Source organism: Polyodon spathula, chromosome 8, assembly GCF_017654505.1.
Source record: "Polyodon spathula isolate WHYD16114869_AA chromosome 8, ASM1765450v1, whole genome shotgun sequence".
NCBI classification, from domain to species: Eukaryota; Metazoa; Chordata; class Actinopteri; order Acipenseriformes; family Polyodontidae; genus Polyodon; species Polyodon spathula.
The window spans coordinates 16,573,473-16,595,825 of NC_054541.1; the positions used below are offsets into that span (position 1 = coordinate 16,573,473).

General features: G+C 41.0%; 1 protein-coding gene across 1 annotated transcript; it reads left to right on the plus strand.

Moving 5' to 3' along the window:
- The first annotated feature begins 1,620 nt into the window (after positions 1–1,620).
- LOC121320216 (cat eye syndrome critical region protein 2-like) lies at positions 1,621–20,105 on the plus strand. Its single transcript, XM_041258468.1, has 12 exons — positions 1,621–1,636; positions 1,956–2,119; positions 3,841–3,930; positions 5,139–5,295; positions 8,943–9,072; positions 9,856–9,893; positions 10,043–10,134; positions 10,862–10,988; positions 15,904–16,268; positions 16,694–16,825; positions 17,525–18,422; positions 18,655–20,105. Exons 1-12 carry the CDS (start codon positions 1,621–1,623, stop codon positions 20,103–20,105), a joined length of 3,660 nt encoding a protein of 1,219 aa, XP_041114402.1.
- The last annotated feature ends 2,248 nt before the right edge of the window (positions 20,106–22,353 follow it).

Here is a 22,353-nt window from a genome sequence, read left to right on the forward strand (position 1 = left end):
CGTCTGCTGTTCTCTTTATGTGATCTTTCCTATACTAGTAGAGTGGTCTGCACTTTTTCGTGGAGTTATCTTTCCTGCAGGACTGCAGTGTTGAAAGTTTAAGTGTGATCTTAAAGATCCCTTGCTCTTATGAATACATGTTATCAATGTATGCCCTGCAGGCATAAGCTGTAGCATTTTTAAGAGCATTTTACAGCACTGGGGAATCTCCCTTTATTGCATCAACTAGCTACCGTAGTAGTCAACCACTCAAAATAAGAGTGCCTGGTGCTGTAGGATGCTTTAATAAAGCATTTTACTGCACACACGGTTCTATTCAAACTGATTGAGAGATGTCTGTTTGACCTATGGAAGCAGAAAACCTCTTCTGCACATGCTCCTCTCAAATAGGGCAGACGATCTGAAGTGTCAGCACCTTGTCCCAGATGTTACTGTAGCTCCCCCACCCCCTCGTTCTCCCGCCGTCCGCATGAACTTGCTGCATTCTAATCGTCGGATTAGTCCCCTTGCTGGAGCTGCTCTCGAGGGCTGCAGTGCAGAGGTCAGCACCTGGAGCAAGGATGTTTGTGTGATGTAGAGGCATCCCTGGCAATAGAGGCTTGACTGAAATGTGTGAAGAGCTTAGTGTCATCTTGGGATTGTTCAATTTAAAATGCTGAGTGAAATGATCACAGCACTATGTAAAAAATAATGGAAAAGGAAGTATGTTTTAAACCAAAATTAAATGGCTGAATTGGGACAATTCCAGAATTTTCAGCCTCTACATAAATAATATAAAATAAGTATATACTGTGATGGTGTAAAGGAATTTTTAAATGCATATAATTTAAAATGTTCTCCCCCTTTTCAAAAACAGTGACGGCGCTGAACTGAAAGTTGAAGAAAAGCCAGTGAAACGACGGGGAAGACCACCAAAAAAACAAAAATTAGAAGCTAAACGACTGATGTAATTTTCTCTATTTTTTGTAATGAAATGCAGGCATTACTGATAAACTGTGCTGCTTATCTAGTATACATTCTTAAATAATTTAAATAATTAAATACACAAGTATGACTTGGGTAGAGTCTAGAGTTACATAGAAATCTCAATGCCGTGAATACAGTTTGCAGGCAGTTAACGTTTTTGCTGTGAAAGGTTTGTAAACCTCAGGATCAAATTTTCTTTTACTGTAATTAAAAAAAAAAAAAAAATTATTTCCACCAAAAGTATCATTTTAAACCATGTATTGTTTCCCGTTTCCAGCGAGTTGGTGAATGAACACAAGGAGGAGAATGGCACTGGAGGCTTGCAGACAGATGCTGGTAAGGGTTTGCACCCCCTCACTTTCTGTTGTTGGAATTGTTTAGTTTGGTTGAGAGGAAAAAGCGTCCCGGGTCGTCTAGATGTTTTGATAGCAGCTGCCTCACTGGCTAACTGGGTTATGTATTTCACTACCTTCCAAAAGATAATGAGTAACTGTACAAGTACAGTGTATAGAATAGCACCTGACAGCAGTGTGAAATGAGCCAAGGGTGTTGGCTGTCTATAGTGACGCTTGTATGCCTTAAGAGCTTCGTTCTCCGAGATGAATCCGCAGATGTTAAAACAGCAGGGCTTTTTACATAGCAAAGGTCTAGTAGATGTCTAGTCAGGAAAGTAAGAGCCATACAGACTAGTTCAACTACCAAGGCAATGTTCAGTTTAACCAGGGGTTTTATTGCAATTTTAGAAACCGGTAAATGGTTTCTTTACATTTTAAATCTCTAACTTCTTTTTTCCCATTCTGTGTGTTCCACTGTCATCTCTTATGTGGTGGTGCCTTGAAAGGCAGCTTCCTGATTGGTGGATACAAGTTTCGAGGCTCCTGATAAGCTGTACATCCCCTTAACATATGCAATCACACTTGAAAATGTGTTTGAATAATGAATTCAAGGCTGCAGTTTGATTTGTGGTGTGTGTTCCTCTCTCCACCCAGCAGAGTGCGAGCGAGGGGCCTGGTCACTGGCCTGTGCCACGGAAGAGGAGTGGCACAGCCTGGCGGAGAGCATAAAAGAGAAAAATACTTCTAAAGACAGGCAGCTGTACAAACTGATAAGTGAAAACTTCCTCCCAGAAATCAGCAGCATGATTGCATACAAGGTCAGTGACGAGGACGAGCAAGATAATACCCAATTAAATTACATGACGAAATGTGCTGCTTTGAAAGATATTGGAAGGGTTTCTTGGGGGAGACTTGCTCTGGGTGTATTCTGATCCCATCATTCGTTGCATATTCTACAGCCTTCGAGGATATTAGCTTTACTAAGTCTGACTGAATTAGTAAAATAAACCCATTAAACCCCAAGCAAATTGTGAACTTCCCCAAGCTGCTGTTCTAGTGGTCCAGATATCTGTGCAAAGGGTGAATCTACGCATTATAGCCAGAAGAGGCTTAAAATGACCTATGGGACAGACAGAGCTTTTTTGGTCAATGACTTCCGAGCTTCAGTAAGCTCCAGCTCCCCCTGCCATGAGACTCCACTCAACACTACTAGCAGCAGTTCTAAAGGAAGAAGCTTGTTTTTGCACTTCGGGCAAAACCAAAGAGCCTCCCGGAATACTCTAAGTAATCAACAGCGATTTCCTTCACTTAGCTAGTGATTTTGATGGCAATACAACAGATTCTGAGCTTTTGGGGGGTGGGGGGGAACGCACTACAGCTCTGTTGTGGGTAACGATTTTGTGGCTACATTGGATGTGTTTGTCTGATATGAAATTTAGTATCAAAGATCAGTACATTGACGTAGTAATTTGTTGATTTTTTGTATTTGTGTAACTGCTGATGATGGGACTTTTCTTCTGTAACTAAAGAGGAATTATATCCCTGCTCTCAATCAAGGCTCAACACAGCCCCAGGCACATCATTGTTAGTACTTTAAATGTTGTATAAAATACTATTTACTGTATAATCGCTGAGAGAGGTGCAAAGGTTTGTTTGGGTCCACTGTGTTTTCTGTGAAAATGCAGTTGGTGTCTATGTCAGAGTACAATCGTCCCCATGATTTAAAGACAAGTGAATGGGGGCCTGAGATGTTATGTTGTGACCACCTATAAAAGACCAGCTTTTATAGTTTAGATTTTTATTCATATTATATTTATGGATAACTCCAAAAACTGATGGCAGTAATCTTGATGTTTCTGTATTTGTTTATTTATTTTTATTTATATTAATTTAATTTTAGGAAAAATATTTTGTAGCAAAAGTTTTGCTTTTGTGGATGAGGAAAAAAGTTACAAGAAATATGTCTACAGTTATTTATTTCAGCAATTTCTTTGCAAAACTCCAAAAATGCTAATTCAAAAGTATTCATACCCTGACAATGAAAATATATATATATATATATATATATATATATATATATATATATATATATATATATATATATATATATATATATATATATATATATATATATTATAATCCCAAAAGATAGACAGTTTGTTTTAATGCACATCCGGTGACCGCTCCTCCTTGCAGTATTGACTGGTACTCTGTGTAATGCACAGGCAGTGGTGGCCCAGCTGACCCACAGTAAATAAGTAAATCAGCGAGGAAGCAAGCTGCTTCCCTTTGGAAACTGCTGAAACAAAGGGCCCCTTCTCTGGAGCAGTTTGCCGTTTTTATAGCGTTGTCGAAAGCCATCACCACAGCATTTCTTGACGAGCAGTCAGATTGAGTAATTGCAGATTTGCTCTAATGGATGGGTACCTGGGAACATCAAAGCCATTGGTAAGGGTTTAACAGGCCTGTGAGCAATGAGCTTGCACCCCTGTGACCTCCCCTCCTTTTTTTTTTTTTATTTTATTTTGTTTGTCGACAGGAGAAGCAGCGCCAAGAGAGGCTGTCTCAGATGACCCCCGTAAGGAGTTCAGAACGGCTGGTTGTCAAGCGCATCTTGCTGGAGGAGGAGGTGAGGGGGAGAGGGAGATCGCTTCCAAAACCAAAACAACCATGAGCAAAACATTAACCCTGAAGCACCCCCCCCCCCCCCCCCCCCCCCCACTTCCTCCTGTCGTCATGCTGGTCCCTAGACAACCCTTGTATTTGACAATCAAAGCGTTCTCCAGTCACCAATGGTATAATTGGATAGTAAATTCTACTTAATCAGCCCAGGGCTTTTTAGTCCAAAAGGCCACCAGCCAGTTTAAGTATGTAGTTTTGATTTATTTACAAGTGTTTACAGTTTGCGCAACCCTGGTTGCAGCTGTGGGTGGCAATGATATCCCTGGAGCAGTGTGGCTCCACAGTAAACCATGTGGCTGTACTAGCAATGATATCACACACAGGCAAGAATACACAAACAGAAGTGTCAGCTGAAATTAAATACAAAAAATGCTAAATTAAACACAATTGGGAAAATACAGCTAAAAACCAAACGTTTCCTGCTACAAAGGGAAGTCCTGATTTCAGGAACCTACCATCACAAGCCCGTATACTTTCAGTGGGATGAAAAGACCCTAATCTACACACTGTCCTAAGTAGGATTCCCTGTTTGGAAGGCGGTCCTGGCGTTTCTTTCACAGTCCTCAGTCAAAATTTAATGCTGTTTCCATGATAAGGACCATCATGATCTAGCTCATCAGACTGGAGGGGTGTCTGTGGTCCCCAGGATACACTTACCTGCTTGTTAAGAATTCTCAACTGGTAAATGCCGGCTGCCCATTCACTGTAAAAAGGGTTTTCCAGAGTGTTGCTGGGCAGTAGTATCTTAATGTGATACCTTTTCCATATATATTGAAAGGGCATTGGACTGGGCAGTTACTTTCCTGTATAGGTCCAACTAGTATATAGTGTCATTCCAGCTCAGTCACACGTGACCTTTTACTTACAGCAATTATTTATTACGAGTCCTCGATGCATGCTTACAAACAGTCATCCCACATTAAGAAATTAGGTGTAAACTATTATTCAAATGAGCATTTTGACCACCTTCAGGGCTTGTTCTCACCATGTTTGGCTGCAAGAGTTCCACAGCTCTTTTTCACACACACACCACATCTTCACTGGCACCATTTTCTCAGTCACATGTGGTTTGTGTATCATCAACCACACATGGATTCAGGAAGCAAACAATGGCAGCTGCCCTCAATCCCCATCTCCTTGGTTGTCCTGTTGTAGGAGACCATGGTGGCCATCGCGGAGGTGGAGGAGCAGAAGCGCAGGGACGAGGAGATGGATCGGCAGCTGGTGCTGGCGGTCCAGAGGAGAGAGCAGGAGAAGCTGCAAGAGGAGGAGAGGAGGCAGGAGATGGAGGAGAAAGTCAAGGCTGTTGAAGGTAGGGCTGTTGGATTAAGTTTTATCTCCAAAATGTTTTGTCTTTTTTAAGATATTAAATGCATTTAAACTTGTTCAATCTTAAACTTGTTTTGAATCTGGGTAAACCATGGTCAGCTAAACCATTGTGGGACGCACTCTGTTAGACTTGAGATAAATACAGCAGGCTTGTGTTCAACATTAATGTGTATATGGAAAACATTATGAATGCACACTGGATAATAAACAGATTACCTTATGTTAAGGATTTGTTTTTTCTTAAATATATGAAATACATTCTAGAAAACGTGATTTTTATTTCAAATTGATGCTGACAAACTTATGCAGTTCTGTCAAACATCATTTTTTTGATAAAACTCATAATCAAGTAGACAATCCTTTCGGCTACAGCCACTTTCAGACACACATGCCGCTACTGAGCTATCTCAGAGACGTTTAAAAAGTTCTTTAAAGTACCTGTTCACACAACACGAAATTGCACAATCTATGCCGGTACAATACCGTGATAACCCTTTCACTCAGCCAAAGGGATCATGTGAGGACAACTTTCAAACCTGTCAGTCAACAGATATTTTTCATGGCAACGGCGATTCGCCCATAAATTACAACTTCTTCTAGACTCCAGTTACTCACACTTGATCAGCCATTGTGTTTGAAAAAAATGAAAGTGTGTAACATAGCAACAATACCCAACACGTCCATTATACAGTGACGCTAACTTTCAATCCACCCCACTATAGCCTTTCACACAGGAGTTGAGATGGTTCAGTGCTGTCTCTGAACTACCTTGCGAGGTGGTTGAGGCGCATTAAAATATGACATCAGTGCTGGTTCTGAGCCGTCATAACTCATCTGTGTGAAAGGGGTGTTAGTTTCTTATCAGTTTTAACATTGTTCTTGAAACCTAACATGAACATAATTTTCTATGTGAAAAACAAGCTGTAACTCTGCTCTAATTCATGCATCTACCTTAGGACCAGGTCCAGTACAGTGCTACTACAGCTGTAGACCAGCACAAAATGTGTTTTTTTTTTATTTATTTATTTATTTTTATATAACTATCAATTGACACATTTCCAGAAATGCTGTTGTTCAAGCCAGTCATGGGCTGTATAAGGCCCTTGATGACTTTTTTTTTGGAAGTCTGTTTACCTGAGTTCTAATTGATTTCAATAGAGATGTGGAACAAAGGCTGGATCAGTTAGTGAAGCGAGATCTGGCGCCATCTAGTAAAGTTGCTGTGTTTTTGCTGGCAACACACTGCAGTACATTAGACAATGCTGGTGCTTACTATTGTATAGACACTGACTCTGGCATGCAACTAGAACTGAAGAACAAGTCAAATCTCAGCAACAGAGACTGAAAAAAAAAGAAAAAAGCTGAGTGTTTGAGTAAAGGCAATAAGAAGCATTCAGCAAACACCATAAAAAGGTATGGGGACCCAAGACGTTTTAGTTGGGAGCTACTCTTTATGCTTACTTTAGCATTCATTCAACTACATGAAGTATTGCCTAACGTGTGTGGTGCCACTTCGTCAAAGATTTCCCACATTGTACGTGATTCACAAACCCAGTATGAATGACTTCTCCCTGTGAATAATGCATTAGTAAGCCCTGTGTTCGCGGGTGTCTGTGTACTAGTCTGGAGAATCATGTTTGAAGCAGTGTCTGAACCTGTTCATCACAGGCATCATCTCTCCAGCTACACATCGGATGTCATCTTTTTTGAGGGTTAATTAGCTGCTGATTTAAATGTGAACGTGAAAGACACCTCACTAATGCATCATGTATGAGCAATAAGGGAGTCTGTTTATGGGTCATGCTTTAAGGTATAGAATCCATTTAAAAAAAAAAAAGATGATTCTTATAAATTGTACACTGGCAGTACAGAGTACAGTCAAACTCCCCACTATAACCTAACTGCTTGCATGATGTTTCTAGTGCTGAGCTGGGTTGGTTTTCATGCTGTGGTAGGTCGTTGTGCACTCCTATAGAACAGTGGTTTTCAAACTTTAGGCCCCTTACCTCTTTCCAAATAATGTAGTCTAGCGCGTAACCCCATCTGAGATAGGGACATAATATATCTATGAAAACAGGAAAACCATGTGGTCTTTTGTAATTACTAGATTAAGTACTGTAAATGGAAAACTGCAGTTAAAAACTAACAAAATAAAATACAATTGTACAACTGAAATTGCTATGTAAAATTATTTCAAAATCCAGACTGCAATAAATTTTTTTTTTTTTTTTTTTCCTTTAACTCAGATTTTATCATTGAACACTTAACAGTGTAAAATGCCATGTGTGTCTTGTGCTGTATCGAATCCAGCCAGAATAAGCACATTGCTTTGAAGTGAATATTTTTAAAAGCGAAGTTGTTGAAAGTAAGAGGATATTTGTCAGGCAATCAAAAATGGCTTTTAGCAAAATACTTACATGTTAAAGTGTTTAGTGCAGTAGTCGGTGCGTGTTAATCAGCTGCAAGTCAATTAAAGTTTATGGTCTGGAGAAGGGAATCCAATTCCAGACCCACTTCCCAATCCCAGGATTAGGGACAGATTTATTTATTTATCTGTTAATCCTGGGATTACATTTGTTTTTTAATAAAAATATCATGCTTTTTGCTTTAAGTAATAATTACCGGTGTGGAGGCGTAGGGTGATTTCACTCGCACAACGAAGGAGTTCTTCAACTAATTAATTAATTAACGAAAAAACACATGCAAGCATTGCAAGTAAAGATAAGTCGTGACGCTCCAGAATGGAAGAAGTGAGTGATCTCACTGTAAAAGTAGGGCAGCTCAGCTGCCTGCTCAGTAATAGGGTTTGAGAACGTAAAAGTATGTGAAACTCTGAACTGATTAAACTGCTAGCACTCAACATTTAAACTTGCTGCTATAGAAGATACTGAAGGGAAATTATCATTATTCTGTTGGCTCAGTTTGTATGCACTGCAAATTCAACTGCTTTTCATTCATTCACTTGTAACATATGTACAGTAGTTAGTAAAATTTCACCCCAGTGGGTAGTATGTGTGGCAGTGGGGATTTAATGGAGGTGGGCAGTGGGCTGATTTGTCATGTTAGTGATAGGTTAGCTCTGATTCTGTGTTTACAGTTGTGGTGGGGTAATGTATGTCGCTGTTATTTGTTTTAAAACCCCAACGCAAAGACAGAGCCATTATAATAAGTGGTCAATATTCTCCAGTGGCGGATTACACTTGCCTGTTACCAATTCTGGTACAAATTCCAACCACTACAAACCAATACCTAATCTGAATGGGGTCAGGTCGTAAAGGACTTTACATTTTAATAGATTTACTGTGTACCCTTCTGTGTAACGGTAGTTTAACCATTTAACAATGAAAAAGCAGACTTGATTTAGTATTCATAGTCATCGTTTTACTTCTGTGTTTTTAGTTGAACGGTATTGAATTACGGTGGTTTACAAGGCATCACGATAGTAAAAATGATAGAAATTTTGAAAATGAATGCAAGATCCTCATAAAACAATGCTACATTTATACCATTTAGGAGTTTTTTTAAAGGGTTTAAACTTGTACAGCCTTTAATAGGGTCGATTTTGTCTAGCAAGATAAAATAATGTTGATGGGATGCTGACGTGCTGTAATCCTGTGTTTTGCATTGCAGAGCGTGCGAGGAGAAGGAAGATGAGAGAGGAGAAAGCCTGGTTATTGTCCCAGGGGAAGGAGCTGCCCCCAGAGCTACTCAATCTGGATCCCCACTCGCCTGTCAGGAGAGCAGGGAGAACCCGACACATGTAAGCACTTCTCACAGTAGAAGAACCTGGGGGTATCTACTATACGTCTCCTCGAATTAACTTTGATTTTAAGATACATATTTTAAGCAAAATAGTAAGAACAGAAGAGTGCTGTGCAGTAGAAATTGAGGTCTAACGGAGGGATCTCATTGACATTTGGTCATTCATTGCAGGTCGCTACAGTGACATTTACTCAATTTTTTAAAAGTGCTTTTAAATTAAAAGAACAGACTATGAGTTTACTTTGTTTCTTCAACTGATGCACTTTTCGACTTTCACCAAGTAAAATCATACAGTCCTTTTTGACGCAAATAAATTCACCTTTGTGAATGTGCTGTATCAGGGGCTGGAGAGCCACAATCTGGACAGCCACAAGCTTTTCTGGGTATCTTTTAAATTGTCGGTGTCTAAAGACCTGGAAGCAGTGCTAGTGTTGACCAAATAAGATATTCATTGGTTCAAATAAGTAATTGAGAACTCTGCTGGAACGAGAACCAGAAGACCCTGTGGCTCTCCAGGACCAGGGTTTACCACCCCTAAACTATACTGCTGTCAGGGTTGGGATCAATCTCTGTTTTTCAATTAAATTAAGATGAACTTCTCACAGTGGTAACAAATTACTTGAATTGAAGTCACCATGGTGGTCTGCTTTTGTCATGAACTTAATTTCCAGCTGTGTTGGAGGATAACCATGTTCCTGACAGACCTGGCTCACCTGTTCGAACTGATTTTATATTCTGTATAAAAACAGATATTACCAACTGCTACTATTTTTTGTTTCAGATTGGAGCTGGATGAGGATTACACTGCTCTGTACAAAGGTAAGAGCAATTTTAGCACCAATCTGTTAGGACAGCATCCGGGATATAATGTCATTCAGCTCAAAAGCTATAGTGCTTTGCTAGAGAAGGTGCAGTTCTTCTTCTTCATCATTAGTCCTTTTGATGCTAAAGCACTTTTTGTCCACCAGTTTTAGATGCTCTGAAGGCGCACAGAGATTCTTGGCCCTTTATGGAACCTGTGGACGAGTCATACGCCCCGAATTACAATGAGATCATTGAGGTGAGCGACAGAGAGCCCTGTGAAGAGAATGCATTGACTAGGAAGCAGAAGAAAACACCTCTGCTTCCTTTTCTTGTTTTATTTTATCTCCATGAAATGCCACAATGATCAGCATTTTTCTCATCATGTATAAGGGGCTACATCATACTTATGCTCCAGGAGGCTGTCCTGTTTTGGTCTTTTGTTAAACTACACTGTATATATTGTACTGTAATACTAATTTCTGGAAAGATTGCATTTCTTTGATTCATGTAAAGAAAATATTCCATAATCCAGTGATAGTGAAGTTGGCAGGTAGTAACTCTTGATTCATGTATTGTGACGTGCATTGAGTGGCCAAAAGTATATATGTATTTGCAATTAGAAACTCCAATGCAGTGTAGTCACATTTCTGTGTTAATATGAACTGTTATACTGTTTGTCTTCTGGGCTTGATTTACTTTAGTTGTATATTTTTGTTTTATAATTGAGTGTTTGGCTGGATGGCATTCTGTAATAATGTCTGTAGCAAACACACTGCTGAAATACATATTTTTAGAAGTTAATAGTTTTAAATATTGTGTTTTATTTATTTTACCTTTCCCTGTATTACAGTGAAACCCACTGTTTAGTAATTTGAGTTATTTTGGTCCAGCATTGTATTTTAATTAAAATGTAAAACCAAAAGGACATCAGAAGCTGCTTACCCTATGTGTAAATTGTTCTGTTCTTTTTTATTTTTTTTTAGACTCCTATGGACCTGTCCACCATTGAAAAAAAGCTTAACGAAGGCCTTTATATCTCTAAGGAGGCGTTTGTGACGGATGTGAAGATCATGTTTGAAAACTGCCAGGAATACAATGGAGAAGACAGTGGTAAAGAACTGTACACGTTTCTGTTTTCTATTTGAAATGTGCTGGTTTGTGGCACTATCACTGTTGTCCGTTCTGATATGGGGAACAGAGAGCATCTGTTTTCAATGCACCACAACACTCCATTGAAAACCACTGGGATCAATGCAAAGGACAATTCTGTTGTGGAAATAGAGGCTTTTCAATTGACACAATGTGGTGTAAAATGGTCAAGATAAGTATCAGCAGTGTAACGTTTCATCAAATACCTATGAATAGCGATACTTGCTTATAGCATATCATAACAGACATATGAACAAAGCACCGTAGCTCGTAGTTCGTCAAATTAGTCTTGAATGAGGAATACGTGTTTTATAGCTGGTAAGAAAACATACCCTACCTAGCTCATTGAATTTTTGTTCTATGATCATTTGATCTGCAGGGTTTCCCAAACTTTTTTTTTTTTTTTTTTTTTTTTTGCTGTGCCCCCCCTTCTAGTAAACAGTACAATATTTAGGAAAACAAGAATTAAAATAAGAATTACATGTTGTACAAATTACATGTTGTAAAGTTGTGTGTAAAATGAATGCAGGGTCCACATAGGCAGTAGCTTTGTGCTCAAATTCAGGAGTTTATTATTAGCACAGGACAAATAAACAATTAAGGACCAAAGCAAAACAAAGTAATAAAAATAAAATCTCTGTGCTAAATTCCAGTCTACCTCTCGCTCTCACTGAGACAGCCTCTGTCTCAGACATGCATTCCTATTGATCTCTTCACATTAAACCAACCACACCCTCCATCCGCCTTCACCAATCCCAGGCATACCTTTCGGACCCCAGTCTCCTCCCAGTAATCTTGAGGTGCAAATGCATGTCCAGGATTGGTGAACCCAGACAGACTGGCAACCAACACTCCCCACCCCTGCTAGCTAGTAGCATGACACAGCAAAGCATAATGCAATACAGAAACAGAAGACAACCCAATGGGACAATCAAAGTCCTGCAGCGATGGAAATCGCTGGGTCATTACAATATTATACTGTTGAGCGAGCTGTAGGTTCTACCAGGATGCAGTGCAGCTGAGACAGTGGCAAAGATTCAACAGCGACTAATCTTTAAGTTATAATATACATTTAAAATGGATACACTTTATTACAATCACTACTTATAATTAGCATCAATACTTATCAATCACTTATTCTCGTTTTCCATTCCACATTTCTATGAGAAAGTAAGGCCGTGGAGGATTTAAAAGCCAATTTAATTGTTTCACAGCCAAACCTTATAAACTAAACTGATTTGTACTATTATTATTAAAGTGTTATTACAGCATACCTTTTTGGTCTGGTTTTACTAGTAGTAACGCTCCTGTGCTTTTAGTCTACGATCCTTGAAACTCATTTCAATTTGTTTGTTTGGGAAATAAAAAGGTATACTGTATTAACAATAACAGTAATAAACCTGGTTTAATTTTACAGTGTTTTGCTGTGAAACAACTAAATGAGCTTTTGAATCCCCCAGATCCTTACTTTCGCATTTAAAAGTGGAATGAAGAACTAGAATGAGGGTGCAACATTTTAATAACTGTCTAGTCTTTGTTAATGTTAATATAACTATGAATAGTAATTGTAATGTTTGTCCAGCTTAAATCTTTTATAAAGTTGTAATAAAAAAAAGTATTAAAGATGTTGCCCCCTGGTTTGTCCGTTTTTACTACATTCTGCTCGCAGTAAAACCTGTAAATTAAACTAAAAGCTAAGGACCCCCCCCCCCCCCATTTATACACAGGTCTATCTAAATCAAGTTGTGTGTGGTTTTTTGTTTGTTTGTTTGTTTGTTTTTTGTGTGAACAGAATGTGTTTTGATATTAAAACCAGACGCTGCTGCAATTTCAAATGAAGGCGGACTGGGCGATTGTCGCTGAACTGTGATAGGTCTGAAACGACACAACCTCTGTAGACAGGGGCTTGGTCAGATTTAACAGGGGCTTGGTCAGATTACACATGATCCCTGCCTGTGTAGTAGTTTAATTGAGTCAATCATCCTGGAGACCCAACAAGTCTGCCATTCAGCGCAGAGCTTTTACAATCGCCAGGAAGTCAGAAAAAAGTATATCCCAGTCAAATATTGGCACTCGCCCAATCGCCTCGTCCCACACTTTTGAAAACCCCTGTATTAAACCATATTTATTTATTGCTTTATATTTTTATTTATTTATTTATAAATATAAAATACATTTATCTCTATCTCTAGTATTGCAATGTCACATTACTATATTGTTACACCCCTAAGATTTATCATAGAACTGTGTATCATTGTTATTTGGTTCTGCACACACTGGCAAATACTAGTTGTTGGGCACAGTTTCATGGTGCTTTTAGGACTAGCCTCGGTAATCAAATACATATCTTCAGCCTGCAGACAGACTTTTGATGTGGATTTTCTGAATGCAGTTCAATCATTTACTAGTCTGAACCATGGGTGAACTGATTTGCAGGCAGGACCAGTTTTCTGTTTTTGTGGAATGTTATAACAATTGGTTTAATTCCTCATATTAATGGCCATCTAAATATGGCCATTAAGCTATCTCTATCTATCTATCTATCTATCTATCTATGTATCTGTCTTTATTCTATCTATCTGAATGACACACACACCGTATTACTTCAGATTGGCACAGCGGTGTGTATTTTAAATTGATCAAAATGACTGCGGCCCTTAAACGAGGGCTGTGATTATACGAGGGCAGCCTTTATTAATAATACTATGCTTTTACAAATGCTGCAATATTTTATTACGTTATTTAAGGCATTTTAGAAGCGCCGCCATGACATGCTCCGATCTGCAGCACTATACTCGTGTGTTTTGGGGGCTTGAATACAGTACATTTACTGACAGATAACGAGAGCCTATTAGATGAGAGTTGGGATGTCAGGAGAGTACTGTACCAGCGAATCAGGATGGTGTATTGGTTGCTATGGGGCAGGACAAGAAGAAGAGGAGAGAGAGAGAGAGCGGTATTTGAGTTATTTTTCTTAATGAAAAATATTACTTCTGAATATCAATTTGATTTCTATTAAATAAAATATATCCTACTTGGTTATTTTTAGTTCTCACTGTAATTTACCTGCTTGTTTGTAATTTCTTTTTAAAAAACTGCAAGCTATTCTGAAAAAAGTAGCTAGCTACCCTTAAAGCTACTTTTCTACTAATGAAAAGATACTATGGTTTTAACATTTATAAACTGTACTTCAGAACTGTAACGTTTTGGCTGATACTATGGTTATCATTATGGCATTAACTTACAGGTTCACATGCTGCAATCCACTGAATCCACTTTGTGTCCTTAACCCAGATCTTTTTATACACATAGCCATTATGGCATATATATATATATATATATATATATATATATATATATATATATATATATATATATATATATATATATATATATATATATATATATATATATAGATATATATATATATATATTTAACAGAAAATAAAGATCTTTTATTTCTATCAGAGTATATTAGGAGTTCAACCGTCAATTTGGCACATCATCAGATAAAGCAATAATAAGAATTGTACTCCAAGCTTTCTAGAAAATGTGCACTTTTTCACCACGGGAGATAGCAGAGATACTGAGCAGTGTTATTAATTTGAATGAATAAATAATTACATATTTAAACTAGCTCCGTCTTCGTATTGGGATGTCCTGTTTTTTTTTGGGGGGGGGGGGGGGGGGGGGGGGGGGGGGGGGGGGGGGGGGGGGGGTTGGAGAAGAAAAAAAATTGAGTCAAACTAAGCTGTTCGATTAAATACTTCTTGAAAGTTATGTTAACAGTTCATAAATTCAATGTGTGTGTGCGCTATACTAACTGCCAGCATTCGCTGCGGGACATACAATGAAGAGTTTTCTCTTTGTAATTGAAATTATTGTTCCACTTTTTGTTTAATTGTTTACCGGTGCACTTAATTTAGTGTGTATGTCTCTTGTCTGCCCCACACCCTTTGTGTGATCCTTGTGTATATTTCTCACCTGCAGTGTTGCGCTTGCCGTTTCTTACCCTTTTCCCTGTTTGCGTCTTTCTCCGCTTAGTTCAGCGCTTATAAATGCTACTGTTAGATAGTCACCGTTGCAGAGCAAATGAAAAAGCAACACATTGAAATTTAATTGGCTTGTCTCATCCTTCTTTGCTGAACCAGTGTGCACCTATGCTGCAAAATGCTTTTATTAGACAGTTATTTGTTGTTTTTTTTTATCCCCATGACTTTATTCTACCTCATTCATTTTCTCCGTGATTTTGAGTGCATTGACCGTGACTGCTCCGTGATTTGTGTTCAAATTTTCTGTGACAAACTCCTAGCCCTATTGATAGCCCAGCCTACCAAACAATTCCGAGAACACACAAACAAGGAAGTGTAATAGTTGTCCACAGTGCTCAGTAATTAACACGTTCGGGGGCAACAGAATTATCGAAAGTTTATTTGTTTCAGCAGAAAAAGAAGAAAAAGTATAGCGGCTGAATTAGCGGTAGAGGCAACTACATTTTGCAAGAAAAAATAGTTTGCTACTGTAAAATAAAAGTAACTTGCTACAGCAAAGCTACACAAAAAAGTACTGGCTATAGTATTGTCGCTAACTCGCTACTCCCCAACACTGGTGTTAACCCTGGGAGATCAAATTGATTTATCACTGTTAATCCTGGGAGATCAAACTGATTTATCACTGTTAACCCTTAGCGGTCCATTTATTCAGTGCTTGTCAGACGCGTCAGGTCCAATTTATTTTCACATGCACTGTTTATTTTACACACGCTGTTTTAAAATATCTTTGAGAGAAAAAAAAGGTTTAAAAGACGCTGCATAGCAAAAGGACATCGGGGCTGTTCAGGGCTGTGACTAACGGCAGCTCCTCCTCTATCCTTCAGAGTACACAAAGATGGCGGAGGCCCTGGAGGGCTGCTTCAACAAGGCCCTGCTGAAGCACTTCCCCTTGGAGGAGGCAGACACGGACGAGGAGTTCAGGGTGCACTCCGAGGAGCGGGACAGGAAGGAGCGCCGGAGGAGCCGGCTGCAGCGCCAGGGGGGCCAGGAGACTCACCCCAAGGTGATGGACCAGGCTCTCCGCAGCAAGAAGCCCCCCGGCAAAGCCCAGGACCACCGCCTCACCCCTCCCCCTCCTGCCTGGATGAACGGGCCGCCAAATAACCAGGGTTTCCCCCACACCCCACCCTACCCCGGGGGCCCGTCAGCAGTGCTGGCAGCCTCGCCCATTTACCGGCTGCCACACACAGTAAGTGCCGTGCATTTACTGTAAGAGAAACTGCAGCTCTCACGCTTTTAACACATTTATTTGCCCTTACTGTTGTCTTTGTGTGTTTTATTATTATTAATATTACTATTTTTTTTACATGCCCCTTATACAGGTGTGGCTCAACCAGACAGAAAAACATTCTAGTTAAGCTGCTGTTTTGGATGTAAACATTTGTTTCCCAGCAAAATGCTGCAGATGTTCAACCTCCATGGCTGTTTGCTTTGTTTATTTGACAGATTTTATAGTGGTTCTATCAACTACTTTTTTGACTTGACCGTGCATGAACTGCTCAGTGTTAAGTTATCCTGGTGCATCCTACCAATTTAAGAGTAAAGGGTTGACATTGAAAGCTTGAAATATTCACATTTTATTTTTGTTGCCAATTCTCTCCCATTCCATCGCAGATGCAGAGATCCCCAGCCCCAGGAATGTTAGGACCTCGTCTCAGTTTGGATCAGCGCTTCCCATTCCATCCGCAGAGACTGCTGGAGCCCGAGCATGAGCACGAGCGACTACCTCAGCACTTTGCCGTACAGGTAATCCAGAGGAACTGCCCATACAGGAAGGCATAACTACGACTTCTCAAAGTGTTACTTGGTGACCCTGCCTGTAGAAATAACCTTTAGATATATAAATACGTGTCATATATGGCATAGAAAATTATGACATTGGAGAAAAACTGCAAAACCAACACAAATATTTATTGTATAAAGTTTTCAGAATTGCCAGTGGAATAGCCAATAGACTCAATATGGCCCACACAGGTCCATTCATTGTATCCATTTCCAAAAAGTTAAGTGTCAGCTGTCCCAAGACCAGTACCATTATAAAAAGGAATGTTTTAGCTTCATGGTGGAATTCATTGAAAGAGGTGACATTTGCAGTATATGCCAGCTGACCCTTATCACAGCCGGTGCAGTGTTGCCACCACAGAAATAAACTTTTGACATGGAAGGCAGCAAAGTTGATCTAACTTGGGAGAGTGGTGGTGGTGGTGGATGTATCTCAAATTATATCAAGAACAAGCCCTGCTAGTAGCAAGGGTTAAGAAGTTACCATGTCTGAGGGTTTTACTGAGAAAAAATATTTTAAACAGTGCGTGTGAAAATAAATTGGACCAGACGTGCCTGACAAGCGCTGAATAAATGGGTCGCTAATTAAGAAGGGGGTACTAATGCACATTGAAAAAATTGGTGTAAAATGAAGTAATCATGTAACCGTGTTGTTGCTTTCAGCCCTCCGCTGGAATGAACGAGCCCAGTGGACCCAGGCTAATGGGACCTGAATTCAAGCAGCAACAGTCTCCTTATGTTGCCTCAACCCACAGCCCTTCGCTGGGTTCCCGTCCTACTGCACTGCAGTCAGGGGGCCTGTGCACCCCTCCTCCAGAGGCCAGCATGTACCCCTCCCAGCAGTACCAACCTGGCTACATCCCGCTCCGGTCTGAAAGCATGCTCAGACACCCTAGGGGAGTTGCTTCTTCCAGTGCCGTCCCGCCAGGCCCCATGTATGCCCATTTCCGACACCCGAATGGCGCCCAGCCGCCCATGTGGTCAGGAATGAACGGTGTATCCCAAGAGAGACTGGCAGCCCCTGCAGGAGGAGGGGAGCCCGATCCCAGCGATGCACCCCTAATTCAAATCCCACCTCAACAAAACTCCTTCAACCCCATGATGGAGCCCAGTGTGATCAGGCCGCCGGGGTTGCTGAAGCAGTGGCCCGACCAGCAGCCCGGCTACCTACCTCTCAGCAGCCAGCCTGGGATTTACTACAGACGCACTGCTGGGATCAGCCCTCAGGGTCCCAACGCTCAGAGGATTCTGCCTCAGCCAGCTTCCTACCTGAGACACCCCGCTCCGCCGCCTCCTCCTCCTGCTCCTCGGGAGCACAGGGTGCACTTGGGCTCCATGCTGGACAGCCCTGAAATGATTGCCCTGCAGCAGCTGTCTGCTTCCTCCCGGCCTCTAGGGGGCCCCCCTCTACTACCAATCCCACAGCACCCAGGGCCCTTCCAACAGCCACATCAGGGTCACCCTGCCCAGCCGCAAGCTCCCCCTCCCGAAATACATCAGCTGAAACCAGCTAGAGAGAGCCTGGTGGAGGCACCTACCTTCGAAGATGTGTTCATGAAAGGTATTAAATACCATTTGAGAAATTAAGCAGTCCTGTTAAGGGTTTGTCAAAGATAGCCTTCAGAACTTAGAACATACAACACTATTAAGTTTGGTAGTAGTTCCTACAGGTTTATAATAATAATTATAAGAAGTTAATATGTCATGTGTAGCTCCTAAAGCAGGAGTGCTAACTTATCTACAACATGTTTTCTAGTTGTTTTTATTTATTTATCCTTTTTATTGTACTTTAGGAATGCCACCAAGTGAGCCTAAATTGTCTGACCCCATCCAGAACCCCAGAGCTGGTCCCATCCGAATGGAAACGGACAGGAAGGCTCCCATGTGTCCTGAAGAACCCCCACAAAGGCTGGATCCCCCCGCTCCTGAGGGGGACAGTGAACCCCAGCATAGCCTTCTACAGCCAGTACAGAACCAAGCAGGGCAGCGGGACAGCATCGCCCAGGAGGGAAAAGAGACTGAAGAGAGAGAGAGCGAGGGAGCGGTAAACCAGCCAAACATGAACAAGAACAAAGCAGATCACACCAGAGACTCCACTGCTAAAACAGAGAAACTGGAACCCACCTCTGAAAGCCAGAAGCATGCGATGGCCGACTGTGTCCCTAAACGTCCTGAAAATGCAGGGATCATGTATCCTAACGGAGATGTCAAAGATCAAGGCTTGAGTGTTCCAGCAGAGAGTCAAGTGATGAGCAACAGAGGACCAGGGCCTCAGAACTCTGCAGATTTGCCCTATGGATATATCCAGGAGAATGTATCCCAAGGCCATTATAACCTCAACAGTCCCAGGCATGGCATGTATGGCCTGCCAGTGGGTCAGCCAATGCAGGTTCCCAATCGACAACCATTCCCTGGTCAGAGTGTCCCTCAGAATCTACCTCCTCCGTGTGGTCCGCGGGCCTATCCCCAGTTCCACCACCAGGGGGCTGCCTATCCTTACCACATGGCTTCTCAGAACCAAGGCTCCCCCAACATGTTCCACCAGTACCGCCAGCCCCATTACTACCCACACCCCCAGGGCAGCAGCGGTGGCGGCTTCCCAGCTGAAGATTGGCAGAGACCTTCATATCACCCTCGCCATCTCACGACCCAAACTACTTACATGCCTTCCCCCAACACAAACGGGAATGGGCGACTACGAGAGAACAGCATCTCTCCGCATGGCTCCGAGAGTTCAACTGGCAGCCTCATCTCCCCGAACCCGATACCAGAAGGAACAAGGAGCAGCTCTGTGGAAAACAGGAATCTACCAAGCCCCATGAAACCAAGCGGTTTAGGAGAGCAGCAGGACAGGCCAGAGAGCCCCAAAGAGATTCTGGACCTGGACAGCCATAACGCAGCCGCCAGGAGACGTAGTACCCAACCCCCAGCCCCCGGGTTCATGTATGACCCTCGTGCAATGCATCCAGGGATGGTTGGCAGTGGTGGTGGTCCTCCACGCATGATAGCACATCTGGCTTCTTATGCCCCCCGCCCATTTACCCACAGTCCGTACCCAGCACAGAGGCCACACCACCCTATGATACACGCCATGCAGCACGCTGGCCATGTGGCCTTTCCCCAGGGACAGCCAAGAATGCCTATGTATGGGCACCCGGATGAACGAATTGGCCACTACCAAGGCATGATGATTCAGCAAAGAACAATGGGGTCAATGCAAGAGCAATACCTACACCCTGGGTAAGACAGGAAGAGAGAGCGAGAGAATGCTCTATCTTCTATCTGATGTATCCACTACAAGAGGAGTAGGCAACTTTGGCCATTCTATTCTAAGACTTTGCTTCAGCTAGTCCTTGGTTTAATTGATACAGCTGGAGTCTTGCAATGAAGAGCCAAGGTTGCCTCTGCACGATACAAAGAAATGATTTAGACAGAATAGATCTTTTCTAGAGGATGCTGTCTTCTATGGTCACTTAGAGGGTCAAGTTTTCTGCAGAAACATGGAAGCGACGGACCCTATAAAGCAGTAGTACTCACTTGTGACGACTTAAATTCATGTCAGTCCAGGACCATGTTCTTCATTTTTCAGCTGAGCAGGCAGAAGGCTTGTTCCAATCAGGTCTTTGGAACCTGTGTAATTAACCTGGATTGGAATTGATTAAAAAGGGGATCACTGATATAAACATTATAAACACTGTTTTTTTAATGTTTTATTATTATATATATATATATATATATATATATATATATATATATATATATATATATATATATATATATATATAGTTGGTGTATTTACACAGTTCTCTGTCAGTCTAGCCATCTTTCTATCCTGGTACAAATAGAAACACGGTTAAGATGTGTCTTTGTGTCTGAAGGACTATGTGCTTGTGTGGTATAAATACAACCCTTTTTGTGCTTCAGCAGACAATTGACTGCAAGTTCAGCAGTCATCCTCTCTGACGACAGGAGCTCTGACAGCAAGCAAGGGGTCTGAGCAGAGCAGACCTTCGACTCGTTACAGAGGTGAGAAGGGCCACTGAACAATTAATTGTTTCTAGTGACGGGCACACATCCGCTCTGCAGTGTAAATAGGGCTGTTTTATTTCTGACTTTTTATTTGAGGGCCGCGTGAAATACTGCAGTAAATTACACACCACCTAGGTTAACACAATTCCTTTGAGAAGGCTGGAGTTCTTCACTAAACATCATGAAACTTGTTAGTTGAGACCTAAACAACTTTACAATAAGAAAATAACCGTAACGTTTACCACAGTAAATTTGCGTGTTAATTTGCAGTTTTCCCATCATTTATCAAGGTGTTTACCATTGTTTAATATGCTGCACCATACCTCTCTGCTGTTTACAATGTGTATCTATGCTTTATCTTGTTTTCATCATGCTATATTACACTTTGCCATGTATTTACTGTGGGGGAACAAGCAGCTTCAACAGCAAGACTATATTACTACTACTCTTCGCTGGTTTGCCTACCAAAACAGGCGTGACATCCAGCTTCCCTTTAATATCTCAGTCCAGTTACATGCAGGGTGTTTAGGTTTTCTGTAAAGGGGATGGCGTAGAATTTCAACTTATATGGATGGATGGATGCCTAACCCTTGTCTTCTATCCCGCAGAGACAAGGTGATGAAGAGGATATGGGGTTGAGTGCCTCGCTCTCTTACCGTCCAGCCTTGGCAGCTAAGTGTGGTCGGATTAAAGCATTGTGTGACAACTCTTGTTCCAGTGTCTCTCCTTATGCCAGAAGTTGTTTTTATCGTCGAAAGTAATAGTGTTGAGCTTTTTGAAACAGGGTGGACAATTGGGAGGAGAATAAAAACTAAAGATTTGAAGCGGCTAAAATGGCAAATCTGATGATGAACGATACTAGTTAATTGTGCCAACTTGCCGTTTGCATTTCAAGAATTATCTTTTAATGTGTCGAGTTCAGTGATGGATGTTTTCCAAGATGTGAGGAATACATTTAATTAAGAAACCTGATATTTCATACCTGTACCAAGTTGGTTGGTTGGGTTAACAAGCTGTCTTTTTTAGCATTACGTTATGCAAGGGTCTACCTGCAATTCTTGATGATTTTAATATCTTTCTATGGCCCTAAATTAACATTGATAAATTTAAATAAAGCAATGCATTAAAATAAGGAGCAAGTACAGTTAGCCATCCAAGCCAAACCAGATCTAAAGTTGAATCTCCCTCCCTCTGTTTACAAAGCCGCTGTCTGATTGGTTCTGTTTTAGGTATGATTTTTTTTTTTTTCCTGGTTGGGGAAAAGAAGCAGATTGTTACGACAACACTTTTGCAAACTTTAAACTCTCAGGTGTATTAAACAAAACAAACAAAAAAAAGGGTTTTAAACTGTAGAATTATTCAAGTGGTTTAGAAACCAGCTTACTGAAAAACACAGTTGCCTTTTTTTTTCTTCTTTTGAATGTACTTTGTAAATAATAGCTAGATGATGTGGCAATACTTCA